The 22,095-nt window shown below is 38.3% G+C and overlaps 1 protein-coding gene and 1 non-coding gene across 5 annotated transcripts in view; one reads left to right on the forward strand and one right to left on the reverse strand.

The window, feature by feature from the left end:
• Positions 1–22,095, reverse strand: part of FANK1 (fibronectin type III and ankyrin repeat domains 1) — a 31,193-nt gene continuing 9,098 nt past the window's right edge. For 2 of the 4 annotated variants that reach the window (XM_035138386.3, XM_060274819.2), the window contains exons 2-11: positions 18,095–18,272; positions 16,521–16,645; positions 13,568–13,649; positions 12,088–12,162; positions 11,016–11,081; positions 7,303–7,468; positions 5,505–5,648; positions 2,709–2,786; positions 2,549–2,593; positions 1–2,458 (exon numbers count right to left, since the gene is read on the reverse strand). In XM_035138386.3, the coding sequence (XP_034994277.1) occupies positions 2,372–2,458; positions 2,549–2,593; positions 2,709–2,786; positions 5,505–5,648; positions 7,303–7,468; positions 11,016–11,081; positions 12,088–12,162; positions 13,568–13,649; positions 16,521–16,645; positions 18,095–18,272 (1,046 nt within the window). In that variant the 3' untranslated portion in view covers positions 1–2,371. The remainder of the gene's footprint in view (positions 2,459–2,548; positions 2,594–2,708; positions 2,787–5,504; positions 5,649–7,302; positions 7,469–11,015; positions 11,082–12,087; positions 12,163–13,567; positions 13,650–16,520; positions 16,646–18,094; positions 18,273–22,095) is intronic. The other 2 variants (XM_088670436.1, XM_060274822.2) reach the window with 1 other exon arrangement.
• Positions 18,801–18,906, forward strand: LOC118096669 (U6 spliceosomal RNA). The gene has a single exon (XR_004693948.1). It is a non-coding gene; the product is annotated as a U6 spliceosomal RNA (small nuclear RNA).

Raw genomic sequence — 22,095 nt, forward strand, 5'->3', positions numbered from 1 at the left:
TGTAATAAATAGTCTTTATTACTCAAGATAATGCAAGTAAACAATTTCCTGTTTCATCCTGGGAAGGAAGGACATTTCAGTCCTTTTATTCTTCTGTTATACTTTACATAGGTATCTCTTTTAGCATGAAGCAGGCATATAAAATGCAATGTGAATTGCCATCAGGACTGACTGAACAAAAGGTGCTATCACTCTTCGCATTAAGAGTAGCAAACTGATACTGTATTTTAACTGTTGATAACCTGACCCTTGATACATTTTCATGGAAGTTAAGATCCATTACATGCATTCAGTGGGCCTTTTCTTCCATGTGATGTTTCTGTCGTGATAAGACTGTTAATTGTAAACCATTTAGCACACTATATATGGATATTAGAGTGACATAAGCCATTAATTTTTATGAACCATACCTTTATAATGCTTTCTGTTAAATGTCAGTTTGCTAAAACTTTCTACATAATGCACTGTGTAACAGTTTGCCTTACTTTTACACACTTTTTTTGTAATGATTATTGCAGTAACATGTTAAGAGGCTACAAACATGTTTCAATAGCAGGACAATCTATTCCCTATTAAGTATTCTGTATTAAATAAACAGTAAATACATCCTTAGCTATGTACTGATTTGTGTTTTCTGCAATTATTAAAAGGTTTTGAAAATGGAATAATTTATTGAGGAAATAAAACTTTGAAAACTTTGTTGACCAGGTATGGGAGAATTTATTTTGTCTGCAAGAACAGGGAACATTGAAAATAATAATCTCGTAAGATACTTCTGAATGTGCTATTAAGAGGGCAACCCAATACACACATACATAGCTCCCCAAAAAGTTTATTTCCTCCAACTGGTGTACTTACTGCAAGCAAGTACAGAGTCATCATAATTATTATTATTGTGTTAATATTTAAAAAGCTATGTTGATGGTTCTGATGTCATCTTAAGTCTTGTGCTGCTCAGAAAGATTAGACTCTAACTTACAAAATACAGTGCTTCTAGAATGGATTTTCTGTTACTCTGTTCAGCTTTTTGTCATTTAGAATAATAGAATTGTAGAGTTGGAAGGGACCCTGAGGACCATCTAGTCCAACCCCATGCAATGCAAGAATATGCAGGAATATGCAGCTTTCCCATATGGGGATCAAATCTGCAACCTTGGTGTTATCGGCACCATGCTCTAACCAACTGAGCCATTTCAACCAGCTTGTTTCACTATCCTCACATAACTAACCTTCTGAATTCTTTCATGTGTGTTTATGTTCCGAACAAAAACTGCTGTAATTGCATGTACAATTACTCTGAGAGAATCTGATTTTAATGAGCAGCTTGCTGTGCAACTATGAGGTGGCCAGGAAACTTGGACAAATACCAATTTCTTACCAGACCGAGTTCAATATAATATTGGCATATAAAGTCCTTAATGGCATTTATTCCATCACTTTGATCTGTGAACTCACACTTTTCCAAGTATTGCATAAAATCCATTCTGCTTTGCAAGGAGTCATTCCTTTACTGTGGCAGCACAAGCCTTAGGAATTCAGGGTCACTGTGGCAGAATGCTGCTCCATGGCAGTGGCTCATTTTGCCCTCTCCCAATTATCTTGCTACCTACTTTCGGCTCTACAAAAACTAGTTACACTGCACACCTGCACTGCAAAAGGACATCCAAAGCACTTGGCGTTGGAGCCAAACTAGACGTAATTATTTTATTATATACGTAGTATGCCCAGGCATCCTTGGGATTTTTGTTTTTTAATATATAACTGTTGGGGAGGAGTCAAAATGGGATCATCATATTGTTGGGAGTAAAGCTGGTCATAACGGGAGGTTTCCCCGTTGTGAATCACAAGAGAGAGCAAGAGAGAGTACGCGCATGCACGCAACTCCCACTGGGGCCATGGCAGAGACAAAGCGCTAAGCCCCACCTCCTAGGTTGTGCTCCCAATCCTGTTCTCCATTCCCCCACCCAGGGCCATTTGGCCTACTAGGCCACCTATTTATTTATTGGGAAGCCATGCATTCTACAGCAAACTACATGATAATTTATGACATGTTCTAGTTTTGCCCTTAATGTCAGTGACTGCTACTACTCAAGGGCATGAAACAGAAACAGCTGCTAGCATGAGAACAAGAAGAACAAGAAGAGCAAAAAAATAGGATCACTGTAAAAACTGACCATAATGAGAAAATAATGCTGCTAAAGTGTAGATGAATTTAAACGCCAGAGAAAAATGCTGGAGAAGCAAAGTTAGCATTTTAATCAAGGCATCCAGGAGTGTGTAACAGCTAATTAGGAAAAATGAAAACAACTAGGATTTAGTCCTTGTGGCCTGACCTCCTTCGTAGTTAAGATTAGGCTTCAAATTGTCTGCTTCACACAATTGTAGCAGAGGATGCAGAAGAATCTATGTTCGGATTACTTAATTGTCTTTTCCTTTCTTCTATTATTGAAACCACACTCTAAAAAAGGAAGAAAAATAGCAAGTGAAAAGGATAAAATGCTTAAAGAATAGAAATCAGGAGAAGAGTTCAAGTAAAAGATATCCATACCTGTCTGTTCATTCCTCTAGCCATTTCCAGGGCACCTTTGCCAAACTGGGGGGGGAAACCACCATGTTAATTTTGTTCTTTAAAACAGTCCTTGGATGTGTGTGTAAAACAGAAACTGAAAAAGCAGTAAAACTGAAAAAGCTACTCTTACTGCTATTACCTCATTTTTAACATTAGGATCTGCTCCTCTTTCTAGAAGTAATGCTACCAATTCTTCATGGTTATTTAATGCTGCCACCTGGAAGTAAGATTAGGGGAAAATTATATATGCAAAATGTATATATGTAAAATTAGGGGGAAATGATATTATATATAGCTGGGTGTTTGCATAAAATAAAGCTTGTTCCCCTATTGGAAATATTTTGGAGAAAAGAAAAATTGGCACCTTTTTCTTCAATGAAAGCCAACACAGATTACCTACTGACACAATGCAAATATTACTCAATATTAGAACACCACCCCAAATTTGGAAATAAACTCCCAACACCGTTGTGTTCGAACTCTGAAAGTTACTGTTTGAGCAACCTCCAACTGATGAGAATTGTCAAAGTTGCTACCACTTCTATGAGGAACTGGCATAGTATCACTTTTAGAAGGAATATAACAAATGCCTCCTCATTTCTGGTACTGAGATACACACAAAGGTATCTGACAGCCACATAGCTGTGTGTATTTTAGAATAAGAGCAGTTAGAATGTTAGCATAGGGCTGGTCTGGTCTATATTCCTGGCAGCTAGGGTCTGTGCTTTATTTTTAATTTTGTTGACTCTATTTAAATATTCTCTTGACAATATTATCATCAACCAACTACAAGTATGCCAAACTTTTAAACAGCTTTCAAAAGAAGTTTAAACATGGCCTAGCAGCCGGAACTCAAGATCTAAGGGCCTTACAAACCATTGCATGGGGGTTAATCTGTGCGCTTAACAAGAAGCTGCCATCAGTCATGGCACCCTGAGTGTATTTTGCACAACACATTTATAGTAGTGTGCAACTGAAACAACTTACATTTACATATATCATATATCAGAGGTGGTATTAAATGCAAGTCCCACTCAGAGTAGATCCACCTACAGTTAATAGACATGACTTTCTTAATTTCAAAGGGCTGACTCTGAGTAGGACTTAGCTGAATGCAACCCATAGGGGTTGTGTTCAGTTTTATGATGAATTTTTATCATTATATTCTCTGTCTAGTTTAGGTTTTATGCACACTGCTTAGCAATGCTAATGATTAAGTGGTATATAAGTGCATTACATAAATAGTTAAACAGTGTATGTGGTGATCTTAAGCTATATTATCCTGACCAGAATTTTGCATATAGGAGCAGTGATATTCGAGTGATTTGCTATAAGTCATTTGTGCACTGCTTCAGTATGTTGAACTTCTCTAGGCTCTCCTGGAGTTCTGACAATCTCCATCCTCTACTGCAGCATTGAAGTCTGCCTTTACACGAAGGATCTGAATATTAGCCATTAGAGCTTGGCAATAATACATCTGCTTCTACAGATCATTAAAATATCATCCCAAACACCTGTTTGTAAAGGTAGAGAAGTACTTGCGCTCTCTCTCTCTCTCTCTCTGTGCTGACTGGAATGAAAATGTTAACAGAGAGCATTTTGATCTTTATAGAATCTACAAATACAAATGCAGTACTTCAGAAAGATGAATTTCCAACTATGAAGTTAGAATAAGAGGGCTCATCCTATTAAAGAAACATTTGAATTCGCTCAGACTACGTACTTCATTTCATGCACCAAACCAGAAAAGATATTGTGAGATAAAGTGCCTTAATAAGAGAAATCAAAGGGGAAGTGAAGTGTTACTTTGCAAATCCTCCTGTCATCCCAAAAGGGCTTCTAGCACAGCCACTGCATTCTGTGGGCAAAATTAGTAGTGAATGAAAAAGGACTTGACATCTGTGCAAGAAAGGCTTTCCATAACAGTAAATGTATTCCATGGGGCAGGGAACCGTATGGAGCACTAGTACCGTAACCTGGAAGCCTTTCTTAAGCAGACCTCTTGACACACTGCCTTATGAAAATGTTCCACAGAAGAAAACTGGTGGAATGAGCAGGTAGTTCTCAGAAAAACAGACAACCAAGTAAACAAACTTCACACCCAGATCCAAATTATACCAACACAACCTTGTTGAAGGGAACAGGCAGGATTAATAACTCAGTTTCATACATTACAAATCTTTAAGAGCAAAGCATATGGCTGCCTCATTCTATAGTATACAAGTAAGTTCAAAAGACCTTTCTAAGAGCAGACAAAAGTTTGAGCATGTATGTATTAGTGCAGCTCCATGAACTGTTGTGCAGACCACTAGTGCAAGTCTAGTGCAGCCCCACATTGAATTGGTGGCAGGAGTGAATGAACCTGTTGGTTTCAGTTTCTGATTTTTTCCAATCTTCAGTTCACCTCATTTCTACATCTGTCTGTGAAAATTTGTGTATGTTTTTGTTCATTTATCCTAATATACACGTTTGCCAGCAATTTTCCTTAATATAAAGCATTTTTGGTGCATTATTCTCACAAATATATTTATTTGTGCACACTTCTCACTAACACAGGGCCGGCTCTAGGGGAAGGCTGGGTGGTGCAGGGCGCCAGGGCTGCCAGGGGGAGCCGCGCTGCGCCCGCCCACCAGCCGCGGCAAGAAATGGGGCGGGGGCGCCGGAGCGATCTCCGCGCCAGGGCGCTCTACATGCTTAAGACGGCCCTGCACCAACATATGCTTTCTACACAGTTGTTTGTTTTTAATTGCAGACTTGCACCACAAAAACCACCATGTATAGTATATATAAACTCTAGTGCACTACAAAAATATTGGAAAAAGTGTACAAAAAGGAGAACTCTGGATTTGGAGTTGCTTTTCACACAGCACTTTTCCATAAGGTTGCAAAGTGTATTCCAAAATATACCAGCACACTGCTTAGCAGCAGAGCATACCATGAGAGGTGTCTTGCCATCCTTATCTTTTACATTCACATCAGCTCCAGCGTCTAGTAAAGTTGTGGCCACATCTGCTTTTCCTGTTATTGCACATAGTCTCATCAGCGGAGTCCACTCCAAGCCTGTATCTTTAGGATCAACCTGTCAGAGAAAGGATGTTCTTCTGATATTTGAAACATGAATTCAATGAAATTTGACAAGATTTCTGTTCTGTTGAATACTTGCTGAGCTTATTGCCTATCTTCAGCATCACTCTTTCCTGCTTGTTCCAGCAATTTATTTCTCATGGTGTGCAGTTCTCCATGCCTAGAGCAGCCTCCTCGGCCCTTTCTATATATCAACCCAATTCATTCTCCCACTTCAAAATCTATTTCTTCCATAAAATCATTCCTAGACCACTTGACATTGTCAGGGCCTTCTTCCGCCAGGTAACCAAATTCAGTCTTATTTTACAGACTCGCTTGCCTTAATACAGCTTTGCTTTTCAGTTTCATCCTCTCCATTTTATTTTGATTGAACACTTCTTGGCAAGGAGGGTGTCATTACTGTTATCTGCAGAGTGCACAGCATGCTGCTGATAAAAGTGTAGTAATAGCAACAGCAGTGGTAGCATTATTGGTCAAGATAATGCCCATTCATTCCATATTTTTAACTTACAATTTACATTTATTTCCCTGTTACATTTGCAGATGTTGCACTTATAATTTGTGTTTGTGTTTTTCAAATTGACTCTAACATAATATTTGATGTTCATTTTGTATTATAATTCCTAATTTATTGGTTCTTCCAATACATTGGGTGGAATCAAGTATTGTACAAGCAGACTTCCACTCACACTATAGGACTTCACCTTCCACTTGTCCACATTGCAGTTCCCCAATTCCCTAAAATTCTGTCCCAGAGGGTCCCTAACACTACAGAGGAGATTTTCAGGGTATACAGGAAGCTGCAGGGGGGGGGGTAGTAAGGTAGAGTCCTATTGCATGACAAGAAGACTCTGCCCATGAAAAACAGTACTGGATACAATCCAATAATGTATATATTCAATTGAACTTCCTTTTCCTGGTTTTTAAAAATTATTTCAGGGATTATCTTGTTGCCTTTTGGTCCATGTTTTTAACTTGTAACATGAAATAAATATGTGAAGTCAGGAGCAGACAGCACTAGGAAAAATATTGATATATAGTCATGTCTTGTAACTAACAGTTTGGATACAGACTTTGTAAGAGCAGAAGTCACTTTCACAGTGGCATTTTCTCACCCTCCATTCTTCATTGCAGTCCTCTAGGCCTTTCAAATGCCTCTCCTGAGGGTTGGAAAATCCTTAGGAAAGGACTGAGATGTGGCACAGAGGAATACAGTGGAAACGATAAAAAATAGTATTGAAGCAGCTTGTTAGAGTGGATAGTTTTGTGGGGAGCTCAAAAGATCACAGTGGGGAGGACAGGATGGGAAAGTCGCATTGCACAAGTGTCTTTCACTCAGGCACACACTGGATTCAACCAAAATTTGTACTTTTTTTCAACCCTGGAATATATTTGTTTGGTCATTTGAATCTATTCCACCAAGTATCCTCTGATATGCAATCAGTACTAAACAAGATTAGTTTCAAATACAATAACCAATGATTATTAAAGTTATATACAAGCTTTTTAAAGCAGGTAATGCAATTTCTTCATAATCTTGAAATTATGGCAACTGGTGCAGCATTCCATAATGATTAACAGCACACCTATATACAGTGGCATGTACATATCTGATAAACTGCTTCAAAGTATGCAGATGAACACCATACCTGGCAACCATCCTTGATCATCCACTCAATAACATCAACATGTCCTCCGTCAGCAGCCCAGTGCATAGCTGTACATCCCCCAAGGTCTCTGGATAACCAAGAAGCTCCCTGGGATCTGAGATACTTAGCAATGTCCAGGTGACCAGCATAACAAGCTATCATTAAACTAAGAAACAAAAAAACACTACTTATTAAAGTAACATAAAACATTGTTATTTTGCAGTTTTTAGAACTGAAAATTACGGTAAGTACTGTTTAAGTGAGCCACACCTTAGTCTCAGTTTCGTACCCAAGCGAAGGAACTACTTCCCACAGTTCAATACCGAGTTTGCTATTCCAATGTCTGTCTTGTTCTGGGGGGGGGGGGGAGACTGGTCCTGCAGATCTGCGTGCAGAATCTGGCTACCGTCCGAGTTAACTTTTGCTCCTTTCCTAATAGTAGGGCCTTTAGTTTGGCCTTATCTGGGAGGTCGGCCAGGCTCTCCAGAATGAGAATGGGGGCTATGGTATCTCTGCGTGCCTTATCGAACAGAGGGCATATAAAAAAAAGATCTTTGGGGTGACTACTTCCCCCAATGGGCAGGAGCAGAGTCTCTGCTCGTATGGGATCTTTCCGAAGGAGCCTAACAGCACTGGCAAGGGCAATGCCGAGCTTCGGGCGAGCGTGAAGGCTCTTATTGAGTTTCTGGATTCAAGGTAAAAGAGATATGCTGCCGGGGCAGCAACGTATTTCTTGTTCTCAGCTATATTGAAATCCGGGGACCTCATGCTGTCCAGCTGTCTCTCCATGTCCACAATTATTTGTCTGACCTCAGATCTCGCTTGGTCTATGCCCATGGCCAATAGGGCTGACACCTTAGTCTAAATAATAATAATAATTAATAATTTATTATTTATACCCCGCCCATCTGGCCGGGTTCCCCCAGCCACTCTGGGCGGCTTCCAACAAAATATTAAAATACTCTTCTAGTTGATTAATTTTCTGTTAAACACCATTTTATGACTGTATATTGCTATGTTATATGACCACTGATATAATCACTATTATATTACTAGTAAAACTGAAGCCTACATAAAGTATATGTAAACAAGCTATTAGAAGAACTTATTCACAGTGCTAGAAGGAAATGGTAGCACAAAACCAAAACACAATATCCAATTGTCCCGATGGACAAAATGGGCTGATAATTGTAAAAGGAGCCTTTATATATATAAAATAAGGGCTTTTGTGAAATGTATAACTGGGGTTAGCAAAAATAGCCAAAGAAAAAACCAAAAGAACATTTTCCTCGTAACTGCTAACATCTGCAGTTCAGTGTGTATCACTGAGGATTCTGTTGAATCTTGAGACATTACTTCATTTTAATATTTCCATAGAGAACAAAACCCTAGACATCAACTGAAGACACAACATATTGACTTCAATGTGAGAGATTTATGATTTCCCAACCACAGAACATCAGCCAACATTGCCAGGGACATCTACTACTACTTATGAAACACCTTTAAAAGCAGGCCTTTCATATTAACTTAAAATATCATCGGGAAGAAAACTTGCATAATTTTTTATAAATATCTAAGTAATACTCAAAATTAACCAGCTCATAGACCAAGTTATAAAAAATTTTTTGTATTGTTATTCTATGGGTTATTGTATCTTATTGTGCAGCCAGGCGGAGTCCCCCGTCAGCTGCTTCCCAAGAATGGCTCCTCTACTTTGTGTGCAGGTAAGCCTACCTGACCCTACCTGGCCAATCCCCCTGGCACGCCTACCTTTGGCCGGATTGGTCGGCTGACTGAGTGGGCGGCAACTCCAGCCTCCAGCCTCAGGTAGCCAGTGCCAGAACTGCCCCAGGGATCCCAGAGGGGGCTGCACGCGACTGCGCAAAATGCGCCTCCCCTTTATGTTGGGTAAGCGGTCATTTCTTGCTGCTGCTTATATGCTGACATCTAACTGCTGTAATTCTGTATTTTCCTCTGATTTGTCTAGACTCCTTTTTTGGAGGCTTTGGACAAATTTACTTTTAAAAAATCACCGTATTTTGGGTTCAGGAAGATTCTTTTATATATACTGATGATACTTTCAACATGGTACTCTCAACATAGTACAATCCACACTAAATGCCAGAACCAGAAACTGCCCGAATCGTTTAGGATACACATTAGACTGCCAAAACAGATATGAAAGACAAAGTGCTGTCAAATGAAAAGTTAGTAGGTGATATGTCAACTGAACACCAGTGAGTTGAGGCTAGAGGTGGTCCAGGAAAGGATCTGATAAGGTCGTGTCTTGAGGAGATAAAATTAGTTTGATAAAGTTATTTTACTGTCAGAAATTATTGAAAAAAATATTATTGAATAAACAACCCTTGTTGTTTATTAAACACTTGGGAAACCGAACAGACACTATTATTGACTTGGGCAATAAAATGAGTAACTAGCCCTGGTTGGACATTCTGGCTAGATAGGAAAGATCGGGCTGTGTGGCTGTGTATGCCAACCATGCTCTCTATAACCCCATCCCTGCTTGCTGAGTTCCTGACCTTCTCAAGCTGAAAGCGGAAGGTCTAAAGGGGGCTTCTACCTGCATTTGTTTGAAGGAGAGAAAAAGGAAGTCCCATTGAGCAGAAGTTCATTCTGGCTGGCTGATGAACACAGTTCACTGTTACCTTGTCCACTTGCTAATTTGACTGGTTGTCCAAAATTATATGTAGCTATTGGCTTACTTTACTACTTTAAAGTCTTTCCTGGCACTGTTATAACCAATTTCATAATTTATTTTCATATTTATTTCATAAACTTTTATACACCGTTTGATTGTAAAAAAAAACCAAGAAAACAAGAAACAGAACCCAAATCAGACCAGTGTCAGTTAGAGGCTGGCACAAACATCACTCCCATTATAAATGGGCTGCAATCTGCAACAGCTGAGAAGAGAGAAACCTGCTTCTCATTTCAGTTATCATTAGCCTCAGCCTAGTCCATATGTGCCTCTGAATGTATACCTTTACTTCCTGCCATTTAAATTAATGGCTATCATTCATTCCAAGGAAAATTGAAGTGCCACACATGGGTCAAAATTGAGGGTTTATGGGTTCTAAAACCAATCCCTCCCCGCAAAATAATAATTTTAATCTGCTTTTTCTGTTGCTGTTCGCAAATGTTGTTCGCATCCATGCTGTTCCACATTTTACTGCTCCTCCATCCATGTCATGTTGTGTTTTCCATCACTATCAAGGATCATGTAGAAGAGAAATGATGTAAAGCTCCAATATAGAATGTTAGGCTAAGCCAGGCATCCCTAATCTTTGGCCTTCCAGGTGTTTTGGCCTACAACTCCCATGATCCCTAGCTAATAGGACCAGTGGTCAGGGATGATGGGAATTGTAGTCCAAAACATCTGGAGGTCCCAAGGTTAGGGATGCCTGGGCTAAGCTATGTATGTACTGCTGCCATTGCCTACAGTTGATGGGCGGATGGCAGCATTGTGTTGCCCAGGCCTCAAAGTATCAACAACAGCCCGGGGGGAAAAGCTGCAAAATTAAGAGTTCCATTTCAGATCTGCATCAGTTAAGGCATTATTATTGATGCAGACAGTATCCCAGTGAAATTTCCTCTCCCATGGACACAGGTTTACATTAAATATACTTTTTAAGTCCACAATATCAACATCCGCCATGTTATCTGATGAGGCAATGTACTGCATTTATTACCTATCTTTCCCACTGGCATTCTTCCGGTTCACATCTGCTCCATTTTCTACCAAAATCTGTGCAAGTCTAGATAGAAAACATTTGCATTATACTATTTTTCAGCAACTAGCAGCTTGCCAAGACATATAAAGAATATTCAGTTAGGGTGCCAATTCTGATGGCTGCTTTAGTAAGAAATTGTTATGTGGCAAATTGACCACTGTCTTCAAACCATGTGCAAATTCATATGCCACACTGAAATTATTTATCAACTAACAGCTTGCCTTGTAAGTCAATACAACTATAAACAATAGCAACTGCTGCAGTAAGTTATCCCAGTCTAGAATATAAAGTTGATGTGATCCATTGACTAGAATACTGTACAAAATTCTGGTTTCAAGCCAAACTTTGTTTATAATTAACTAGGTAATTTTGAGCATGAGCAAGTCACTGTTCTTCAGTCTTAGCTCTGTCTACAAAACAGAAAGAATAATTATTCATTGCACTGTGGTGTTATGAGGATGAATGTGAAAGAACATACTCTGAACACTAAATAAATTATCAGTTTCAGGCCTGTAGCTAAAACATAGTATTTAAGGAATGAATACTATTGGGGGGGGGTGTCCCAAAATTAATACATCTGAAAGGAGAGGTGGCCACCTTCTGCAGTTTTGAAGGCTACTGTTCTGTCAGTGATTCCAATACCCCATAATAAAATTGTTGCTGTCTAGTCAAACATTCACAGTAATGAATAATATATGCCCAGGCATAGCAGTACATATAATATGTATAAATACCTATAATGTATACAACATGACAGAGAGTGAGAGGAATTTGAAGTGGGGAATCTTGTTACTTAATTTTTTTTGCTGGGGAAGGGATCAGGTAGTCAGTGGAGGGCCAGATAAAATTGCTTTGCGATTAGATATTACAATGGGTCATCAATCAGCTATCCCTGAATTGCAAGCAGATACTGTAATGGCAACTTCATATCACACAAACCCCAAACCACAAAACTAATGAGAACCATAACTGAATATTCTGATCTGTACAGTCTCATACAAGAAAGGTAAAATAAATATTACAATACTACCTAGTAAATCCTTTTTGTGAAGCAACCATCAACGCTGTAAATCCTAGTTTATTGAGTGTATCTACCACCACTTGCCTTTTCAAAAAAGAAAAAAGTAGATTCATTATTTCAAACATTTCCATCACTACAGTTCTTCTCCAATATGTTTCTCAACGTACGTAGGTGCAAATTCTGCCTATTCATCAGTGGTAAGGATCCATAAAAAAGTTGCCATTACTGTGTACCAACAGAGGAGGTGAGGGCACAGTGTTCTTACTTATAGGCACTTCAAGATGGCACAAAGCTATGGGCCTACTAGGGCAGCACCCTGCAGTTATGACTAGCTGACAGGCAAGTAGACTGGGCCGCTGACATCAGGGCCCACATTTTACACCATGCACTGGCCAGTCAGCAGCTGCACAATGCTCATATAGTAATCTTCATGTCTTTGCTGCTCACCTTGCAGTGCCCAACAACAAAAGCACAAAGTCTGCCTTGATTAGTGCTCCTCAGCACACAACTTCATGATCATTGCTGCCTTTCATAACTTAAAAGAATTATATGGCTTAGATCCAAGAAGCATAGTATGTTGTTTTTTCCCCATGAAAGAGTCCTTTCATGCTCCCATTTCTGATATCAGCCTCTAAATTCCCTGAAAAATCATTCCCAAGGATTGAGGACCTTCTGCAGTGGCATTTTCTGATAGAGTAGTGCTGTCACTAGGAAAGGGAATTGTCAGTTATATACACAGGGATCAATGTTATAAGATGTGTGTGTGTGTGTGTGTGTGTGTGTGTGTGTGTGTATTGCACCCATTTCTGTAATAATAATAATAATAATAATAATAATAATAATAATAAATTTTTATTTATACCCCGCCCTCCCCAGTCAAAAACCGGGCTCAGGGCGGCTGACACCAACAGAACCACAATAAAACATAAAAACAATTAATTAAAATACAGGTTAAAATACAGTATTAAAATTTAAAGTGCAGCCTCATTTCAAGTAGGCCATAAGTGGCTGACACCAACAGAATCACAATAAAACATAAAAACAATTAGTTAAAATACAGATTAAAATACAGTATTAAAATTTGAAATGCAGCCTCATTTCAAGTAGGCCATAGATCCAAGCCATGAGGGAGAAAAACACAGGGGTCAGGCTGAGTCTAACCCAAAGGCCAGGCGGAACAGCTCTGTCTTGCAGGCCCTGCGGAAAGATGACAAATCCCGCAGGGCCCTGGTCTCCTGGGAAAGAGCGTTCCACCAGGTTGGGGCCAGTACTGAAAAGGCCCTGGCTCTAGTAGAGGTAGTAGTGGTATGTAACAGCATAATTTGCGATTAGAAATCTATCAGAAATCTACATATAAGTAGTTTAATATTTAGGAGACTGGGACAGTTTTAACTCAGAGCACAATTTGTCATGCAATTGTCATTATCATCTTTCAGTCATTATTACATAGATACAGTACGAAGATTTTAAAAAGTGAATCATTTCTCACCTTCCTTTAAGAATAGTAAGGACTTGATCTACATCATTTCTGCTAACAGCACGATGGAGATGGTCTCCACTCATTGGTTCACCTGAAGAAAACAATGCATGAAAGTACTGCAAAGCAGGATTGATAAAAAATTGTTTTGCTGGTACTCTGTCAGCTATTAAAATGCTGTCAAATAACTAGCTTTCACATTTTTCAGAACAGCATCTGGACATCTCCCAGGTCCCTAAATTAAACAACAGACCTTCTATCACTGTTTAGCAGAAAGATGAAATGTTTGAAAGGTGTCTTTGAAATCTGTTTCAAAAAAACAACAACAACCCAGACGATTGTTTATTTATTTTTAAAACTTGGGCACCATCTCTCAAATAAACACTCATGAATAATGACAACATCTAAAAAAATTGTGCACACTGTTGAGTCTCTGCATTACAAAAAGGGGGGAAGGGGGGGGGGAGTAGCAAAAGGTGTTAGTGAGGAAATCCCTGTTTCAAATCTCACCTCAATCACAAAGTCCTGATTACAGGTAGGTAGCCGTGTTGGTCTGGATCGAAGTAAAATAAAAAAATTCCTTCAGTAGCACCTTAAAGACCAACTAAGTTTTTATTTTGGTATGAGCTTTCGTGGCATCTGAAGAAGTGTGCATGCACACGAAAGCTCATACCAAAATAAAAACTTAGTTGGTCTTTAAGGTGCTACTGAAGGAATTTTTTTATTTTACAAAGTCCTGAGGTAGCTTTAGGGCTTAGGCAACCCATTAGTTCTAATGCCTTCCCCACCATCTGCAATATGGAGTGGGTAATAATATTGGGGTTGTTGTATGAATAATGCATTTGGACAAAATAGGTGTACTGTATGCTTTTATTTCAATTTATGTTTATAGCCCTTTATTGTGTCTTTGAGGAGACCTTTTCTATTAAGGACTTGCTGCTCCCATATTGACCATAGTTTACCCCTATGACAGTTCTCAAAAACAATTCTTTAGGTGTGTAGGAGCAAATTAAAAGAACCAAAAGCTAAGAAAAACAATTTAAAATGTAAAATCATTCTCTCTTTGAATTTATATTAAAAAAATAGGCAGTACATAAAACTTTCAGACAAGAAGCTTAAGGTTGACATAGTTACTCATTAAAATTGTGTCCACACAATAAATGTGATTACCGGATAAACAAAAGGAATCTGGATAGGTGAAGGTCATGCTTTTGTCTTCTGAAATAAATCCTTCATAAAATGGTATTGGGTTGCAGATGAACAGAGCAATGTATTCTAATGTGGCTATAAGAATTTTATTTATGGAACTGAAGGCTCTATTGAAAACTGAATAAATGATGAACTCATTGGTGAAGACATTCTCCAATTAACAGGCAGCAGCTGTTTGTCTTTCTATTTTAGGGACCAATTGATTAAAATTGCACGCCTCATTTAAACAGGACTTTCTTGTATTTTACCTGAGGGGAAAAAAGAAGCATCACGCCCTTTTTCAAAGTACTTGCATTCTGATTTATGAAGGCTTTTTCCAGCTGAATGCAAATGCTAAACCAAAAGAGACATTTTGTTTTAATGTGCATATTCCTAACATGCACATTAAAACAACGAAGCTATGAAATATGAATATGAATGGATTTGAATATTTACATATAATAAAGCTGTGCATTGTATAGGAAAATCCTGGTTTTACAATTCAGTTTTTTATCCAAATCCATTATGCTATTTAGAAAGCAAACATTATGTGAAGTGCAATATTAAAATGAACTATGAACATGCCAAACACGTAACATATTTTTAGATAATGGTGGGCAGAATTTTTTCCAATGCTTTTTTTTCTGAGGAAAATTTTCCATTTCATAAACGCATTAGTAACAACAAATGGATGCCATTTGCCGATACAATATTTGGCAAGCTTTGTACATTCAAAGTGTTTTGCTTTGTTAACTGAATGTAAGTAAAATAAGCATGCTTAATAAGATCACTCTCTAGGTATCAGAATTTTTTCCAATGCAACCTGAAATGTTTACCCTAATTTGCATAGGATTATTTCCTAGATCTCTCCCCCCCCCCCGAAAACTCACACTGTTTTCAGAACAAGGTTTCAATTCAGAAATGCCGGCCTTTGGACAAACGTGAGCATGTTGTATTAAGATGCTTAAGTCTAATGGTTTCTGGTGGTTACATAGGAAGCAATTGCAAAGGGATTCAGCCATACTTTCTCTAAAATGTTCTAGGATGGCTCACCATGGAGCACAATGGGAAATTGGTGAAAGTTGCAAGGTTTTGGCTGTGAACCTATTTGATACAATACAGAAGTCTATTAATTTCAACAGGATAATTTACTCCCAACTCGGGGAGTGTGGAGAGGTGTATGGATTTCTTGGGGACTGGAATACTGTATACAACACTCCATTCCTAACTCCCAGGACAAGCAGTTCTGTTGCCAAGAAGCAAGCTTCTTACTAGATATGTATCTTCAAAAGGACACAAAGTGGTACATGTTGTTCCTAATGCCTGGATTTTAGCTAGCCACCCAGATGTAGTGATTCATTGTGGGATCACCACACAGAATATTTTTACAGATTGAATTCCTAAATAATCAATACTGTCTGGATGCCTAGCCCAGTTCATTAAAGAGCATGGAGACTTTATGAAACTGATGAGGTTTCTTGTCCTGTTTTCTAATTTGGGCAGCCAAGGACTGAATAGCGAGAAGACAACATCAAAAAAGCAAGCAAACATTTTAAGTTAAGGGTTTCCCCCCCCCCTTTAGATAATAGTGAGAAATAGCAAATGCAAAAGGTCTAAAATGTATCCCAAATAAGATACTGCATAAAAATGGTTAATTGGGAGCAGTACTGCATGTTAAATTTACTTAATAAACTTTCCATTTAATAGCTATTTTCATTGGGTGCAAATCAAATTTATATTATACATACTTAGAATTAACAATGAATTGCCAACTTACTCGTTGTGGTTACACAAACAGGTGTACTGTAAGCAGACTCCCCTGAAGGATCTGTCACTTTAAGTCGAAATCTGTAGGTCGTTCTAGGTTCAAGACCTTCCACCACATGCTGTTGGGCATATCCCCTAAAACAGAGTAATGTTATTTTTTCCCCAAAAATTTTTTTAAAATCATTTTCAAATGTTTTGTTTATATAAGACTAACTCTAAAAATAAAATTAAAAATACAAAGGGTACTAAAAAACCGACTACCAAACACCTGTTACTGTAAATGTATGAAGGTCACTGGGAAAAAACCCATCTGCTTAGATGGGAAATATGTACCAAAATTGTTCTTTTTAAATACATATTATTGTGTCACTGTGAATCCATCTGCAAATTCATTTGCCCTAACTGCACATACAAAACCAAAGTTTTCTCAAGCCTACATGAATACCTAAGCTGCACATACTTTAAAACCCAAAAGGAAACAAAGTGTGATAGCCAATATCTGTCATACTCAGAGTAGACTCTGTGAAATCTACCATTTCAATTGGTCTACTCTCAGTATGACTTATGCTGGATATCACCCAAGGACTTCAGGTCTTCAAAATTAAGAACTTGAACATCTACATAAATGCCATCAAATATACACTCCCAGCACATTTTTCAAGGTCAAAAGTTCACGTTTGAATATTTTAATTTAATGTCTTAATATAATATTTGGATTCCCAAAAAATGTATCAGAATTACCATTACTTTGCCATGTGCTACTGCTTTAACTAAAAAGCAAAAATCCTTCTAAGCTGTCTGACATTGTAAAGAGTTTGTTTCCTAGAACGCTCAGAATTTTAAAGTACAGTACTGTTGATAGTATAAGATAGGTAGCTTGACACATGATGAAATAGGTAGTATTCAAACAGTCTAATTCTGCCACCTAGTGACAAATTCTACATAGAAATTTTCTGATGACAACAGAACGTATGACGTCTCAGAGCAAACATCAGAGCAGTCAGGGGACCACTGGAAGCTTATGTAGCACTGCAGTCAATTTATTTATTTTACTTTTACAACACATAAACCGCCTCTCCATAATGCTCAATGTAACTGATAATAAAACAATTATTTTTTTATTTCAAAAATCAAGAGGAAGATCAATTTTATCTTTTAATGTACTGAACTTTTTCAACAATTAAGAAAACTTTGTACAAATTAAATCAAAGCTAGAAGAGAAGAAACAAGAGTAAAATAGTGAAAAAGTTATGCTTTAGTCACAAAAAGCAGCAAGAGAACTAGTGTATGGAGAAGGGTCATGCGGTCCACAATCACGATCCAACAGCAACAAGTCAGACCCATCAATTATTTGATTCCATGATTATAGAACCTTCCCCTTTCAAGTCATTTGAGTGGTACTTGCTCCACTGAGATGTACAGATTTAGGGGAAGAGTCTGCAATGCATGGAAGTATTGATATACTCTTGTTACACCTACAACCACAAAGACCATTTTCAGAACCACTGATTTATGTTAAGTATGTCAGCTTTGTTATCCAAGCTTTCAAATTATTTTGTAGGGGGGCAGCACAACTTCACTTACGTATAAATTAGACCATATTTATGTAACTTTGCATCCTCTTCTTCAACTGAAAATTTTAACCATTGTTCCTGAGGACCTTTTCGTTGTTCTTCCAAGTCCCAACTAAGGTGAATATTGTGGTGGCTCACATGGCGTACAACTACAACTGGAGGGCGTGGTTTTGAGATGGAATGTCTTCCTAAAAATGAATTACATCATTTCACATGTCTGATACTTATCTTGATTCAAACAGGATTATGGCTAGGACTACATAAGCACTGTAGGACAATTGCTGCATAATTTGTTCTTTTGTACCCTCCCCCACTTTGAAACAATACAATAAACAGAACTGTAAAACAATTTTGCATTGCATCTATGGACTTCAGCTGCTGTGACAAAAGTTTGCACAGCCTAAGCATTTATTTGTTTTTGTGGAATATATATATCCTTCTTTTTGATCACAAAATATCCACAAGATAGTTGAAAATTATAACAGGTGACAGTAAGTCCACATAGCCAATATAAAACAGCAGCAACATACAACTTAATTTTTAAATAACTTTCTCATAAATAGCTTTTAAACAGGATAGTTTAACTTGGAATCTGTATGCCATCAAAAAAGCAGCAAGGTGCATTTAGAATTTCCCCAGGGAGGGAATTCTAAAATCTCAGCACCGCTCAGACCACCCCATCCTGCATAACTACCCTTTGTGTCACACATTTTATAAATGCAAGTACTGTAATCTATAGAAAAATTGGAAAAATACACAGAAGATTAGTGTGGCCACAGCACAAGGATGGCAAACAAATTTCATAAAGCATTCTGTATTTCTGTCAGCCTGTCCTTACTGACCATTTTAGCAAGTTTTCTCAGTGCTTAAAATTATGTTCCTTTAAAAAAGAAAAAATAATTAGTCAATAGAGGTAATGTAAACCCTTTGTCTTGGGGATAGTTTGTCACTAGACACCTATTCTGTTGTAGCCATAAGTGGACCACCACTCAGAATGAAAGCAAAGCAGATACTCTAACTAGAGGCAACAGGCATCCATTATAAAGGCATTCAAGTACAGTAGCTTACTCCTATAGTAAGATGGAATTTTGCCCATCTGGTCCATAGTAAACACAAAGGGGGCGGAATGTGGCTATTCATCAAACACTGGTATGATTCAGAGCCTAGAAACAACTGGCATTACCTCCTAAAAACTGCTAAGCAGGATTTGGTATGGTTTGAAATCAGCTTGGGAACTATGTGTTGAGATTCCTACATTGCCGTGGGTTGGAGTAGATGAACATCAGGACCCCTTCAAACTCTACAATTCTATGATTCTATCATTTTCTCAAACAATTCTGATGCTAACTTGAAGCAATACATCATCATCTCAATTTAACATTCAATACAGGGAAAGATGCATACTATAAAAATACATAGTTGATGATTACAGAAGGCTCTTTTTCACATGCAAAATGTTGTATACTAGGGTATCCAAGTTTAAACTATCATATGCAATGATGGGTGAAAATCCCTTGAAATCAATAACCCTATGCACACAAACCTCAATCTTCTTTTATTTTTGAGAAAACTAGAAACTTGCCAGTTCCCTTCACCCTTCACTCCAAATATGCTTACTTTTGAGGAGTAGGAGGAGACAGCCAGTGACAGGGAGAGCAAGCTAGAAACAGGGAAATCCTTACCAGTCTGGAAATAACACTCTGGGGAGCATCATATGCTTTTGGGGAGCATGGGAATTTAGAACTCCAGAGCAGCCAAGGAAACTAAGATCCAATGTTCCCCAGCAGGAAATAACAAGCTGCGGAACTTGTAATTTACTCTCCCCAATTTTCAGTGAAAGAAGCAAAAGAACCTGCAAATTCCATTGCCTTGGAGAAAAAAATACAATCCTGAGTGTCAGAATGACCAGTACTGTCTCTAGTGAGCCCTCCCTACCATCAGGTACTCCCCTTTCCAAGAATAACCTTTTTGCTTTGAAAGTGGATTAAAATACTAGCAAAGGGAGCCAGCAGGTAGCAAGGATGAATTTCATTCATTCATCATAAGCCTTGAAAGGCATGGGTCTGGTTTGTAATGGGTTTTGGATTTCCAAACTAGGTGAGTTCATATTCCAAATTCACACCATCGCTAATCCTATGCTCTGTGAACTTTCCTTTTCTCATAAAGGTATTAGCACATTATAAGACACACTACACTGTGTTCCGTTAAGTTCAGGATAAGGTATATATTGGAAGAATTCAAGTAATTCATTCTAAGGTAGCTAAGATTACTTACAATATTATATTACATTTCACTTAATGAAAAGTTATAGGAATATATGAGTTCTATTGCCAATAAACCAAGTGCTGATCATTCTGCTTGGCACATTTTACAGACAGAGGCCCCATGACTTTAACAGCTTTGTAGCAGGCAAACATTCAGTTCACACAGCTTGTCCTGCCATAGACATTCCAAGGATGACAAAAGCATCACCAAATGAATTTGTGCCAGTCATACTTGTTCTCCAACAAGAGCCTTTGTTGGAGAAAATATCAAAAATATCAATACCTATATTCTTTACTTCTTGTTTTGTATATTCATTACTTCTAAATGTAGAAATAATTGCTTTATTATATTGTTAGTTTATTAATTGTCTAAACAGATTATGCCAAAATGCAAAATATTTGCATAAAATCTATCACTATGATGCCCAAAAGAGCAGCTGGACTATATAAAACCACACAAAATATTTGAAACCAGATTAACAGTGGCTTCACCTTCAGGTCAACCAGAAACAGCTTGTTTAATATTCATTTCATTGCTGTGACCAACATGGAGCTTTATGACATCATAGAAAGGAAACAGAAACATTGTGAGTTATGAGGTTGTCCTATTGATTGTCTTGCATTTGGAAAGTTAAATTCAGCGTCAATACACTAACTAAAACAAAGAGCAACCTCATCAGGAAATCATAAGCTTTTGTCCTAATTATTTTTTGCAGTGAAAGCTGCTACATAATTTTCATACAGTACAGATATTCATATAGCTCAGTGGCATATCCTTAAAATGACAAAGAAAAAAGACAGCGATGGCACAGCTCACTCCACTATCCTTTTATAGTGTACAGGGAAAGATCAGGTTCATCTGCCTAATTACTCTATATCACCCAGACAAAGTTCCAAATTGGTCAACCTTATAATCTCTTGCTACAAAGTCAATTTGGGAGTTTAAATTCTCTGGAGACATCTGAAACTCATGAATAATGAAAAATTAAATAAAATTGATTACATTTTTAAAAATCTGCTTAATTATTGAAACCAATTACTTAAGCAGAATCACTTTGATCGAAAGTCTTCGTTCTCTATACACCACTTGCTTTGGGTGAAAGAAAAATGATGTAGCAAAACCACATGGAATGTCAAAAGTAACACAACAGCAAGCGTACATCTGCTACATAGCACCTTGACTTAGATCAGCCGTTGGGAGCCTCAGGCCTGAGGACCAAATGTGGCCCTCTGGGCATCTCTATCCAGCCCTTGTAACTCTTCACCGGGCCACATCCCTCGCCAACCCTGCTCCACCCACTCCTGACTGGAATGTGTCCTTGATTCCAGCTTGCCTGGGTGGAAATATGTGTATGTCTTGTAACCTCTGACATTTGTGAGGCAAGAGTCATATCCATTGTTCTGCACACTTCTGCCTCTGGACTGCCCATTGTTGGCATGTGGCTCTCACAAGGTTCCTCATGGGGAAAGCACAGACTGAAAAATATTTCCCATCCCTAGTTTAGATGTGTTCTGTCCCTTCCACTTTCCAAAGCAGATCAAATCAGAGAAGGATTTAGGGGAGCGTAACCAGTTCGGCATCACAGAGGGCACTGCTCAGGACTGCCAACTGGAGCAAAATATGGGGGGGGGCAAGGTAAGCACTGCCCCACATAATCGATCACAAGGCACACACACACACCCATTTGAATGGCAATGCCCATTAACTTTGGAGGCCCCGGCGCCCTCAAATATTTTATTGTGGGGC

Source organism: Zootoca vivipara, chromosome 5 (genome assembly GCF_965207765.1).
Source record: "Zootoca vivipara chromosome 5, rZooViv2.hap1.1, whole genome shotgun sequence".
In the NCBI taxonomy this organism is placed as follows: domain Eukaryota; kingdom Metazoa; phylum Chordata; class Lepidosauria; order Squamata; family Lacertidae; genus Zootoca; species Zootoca vivipara.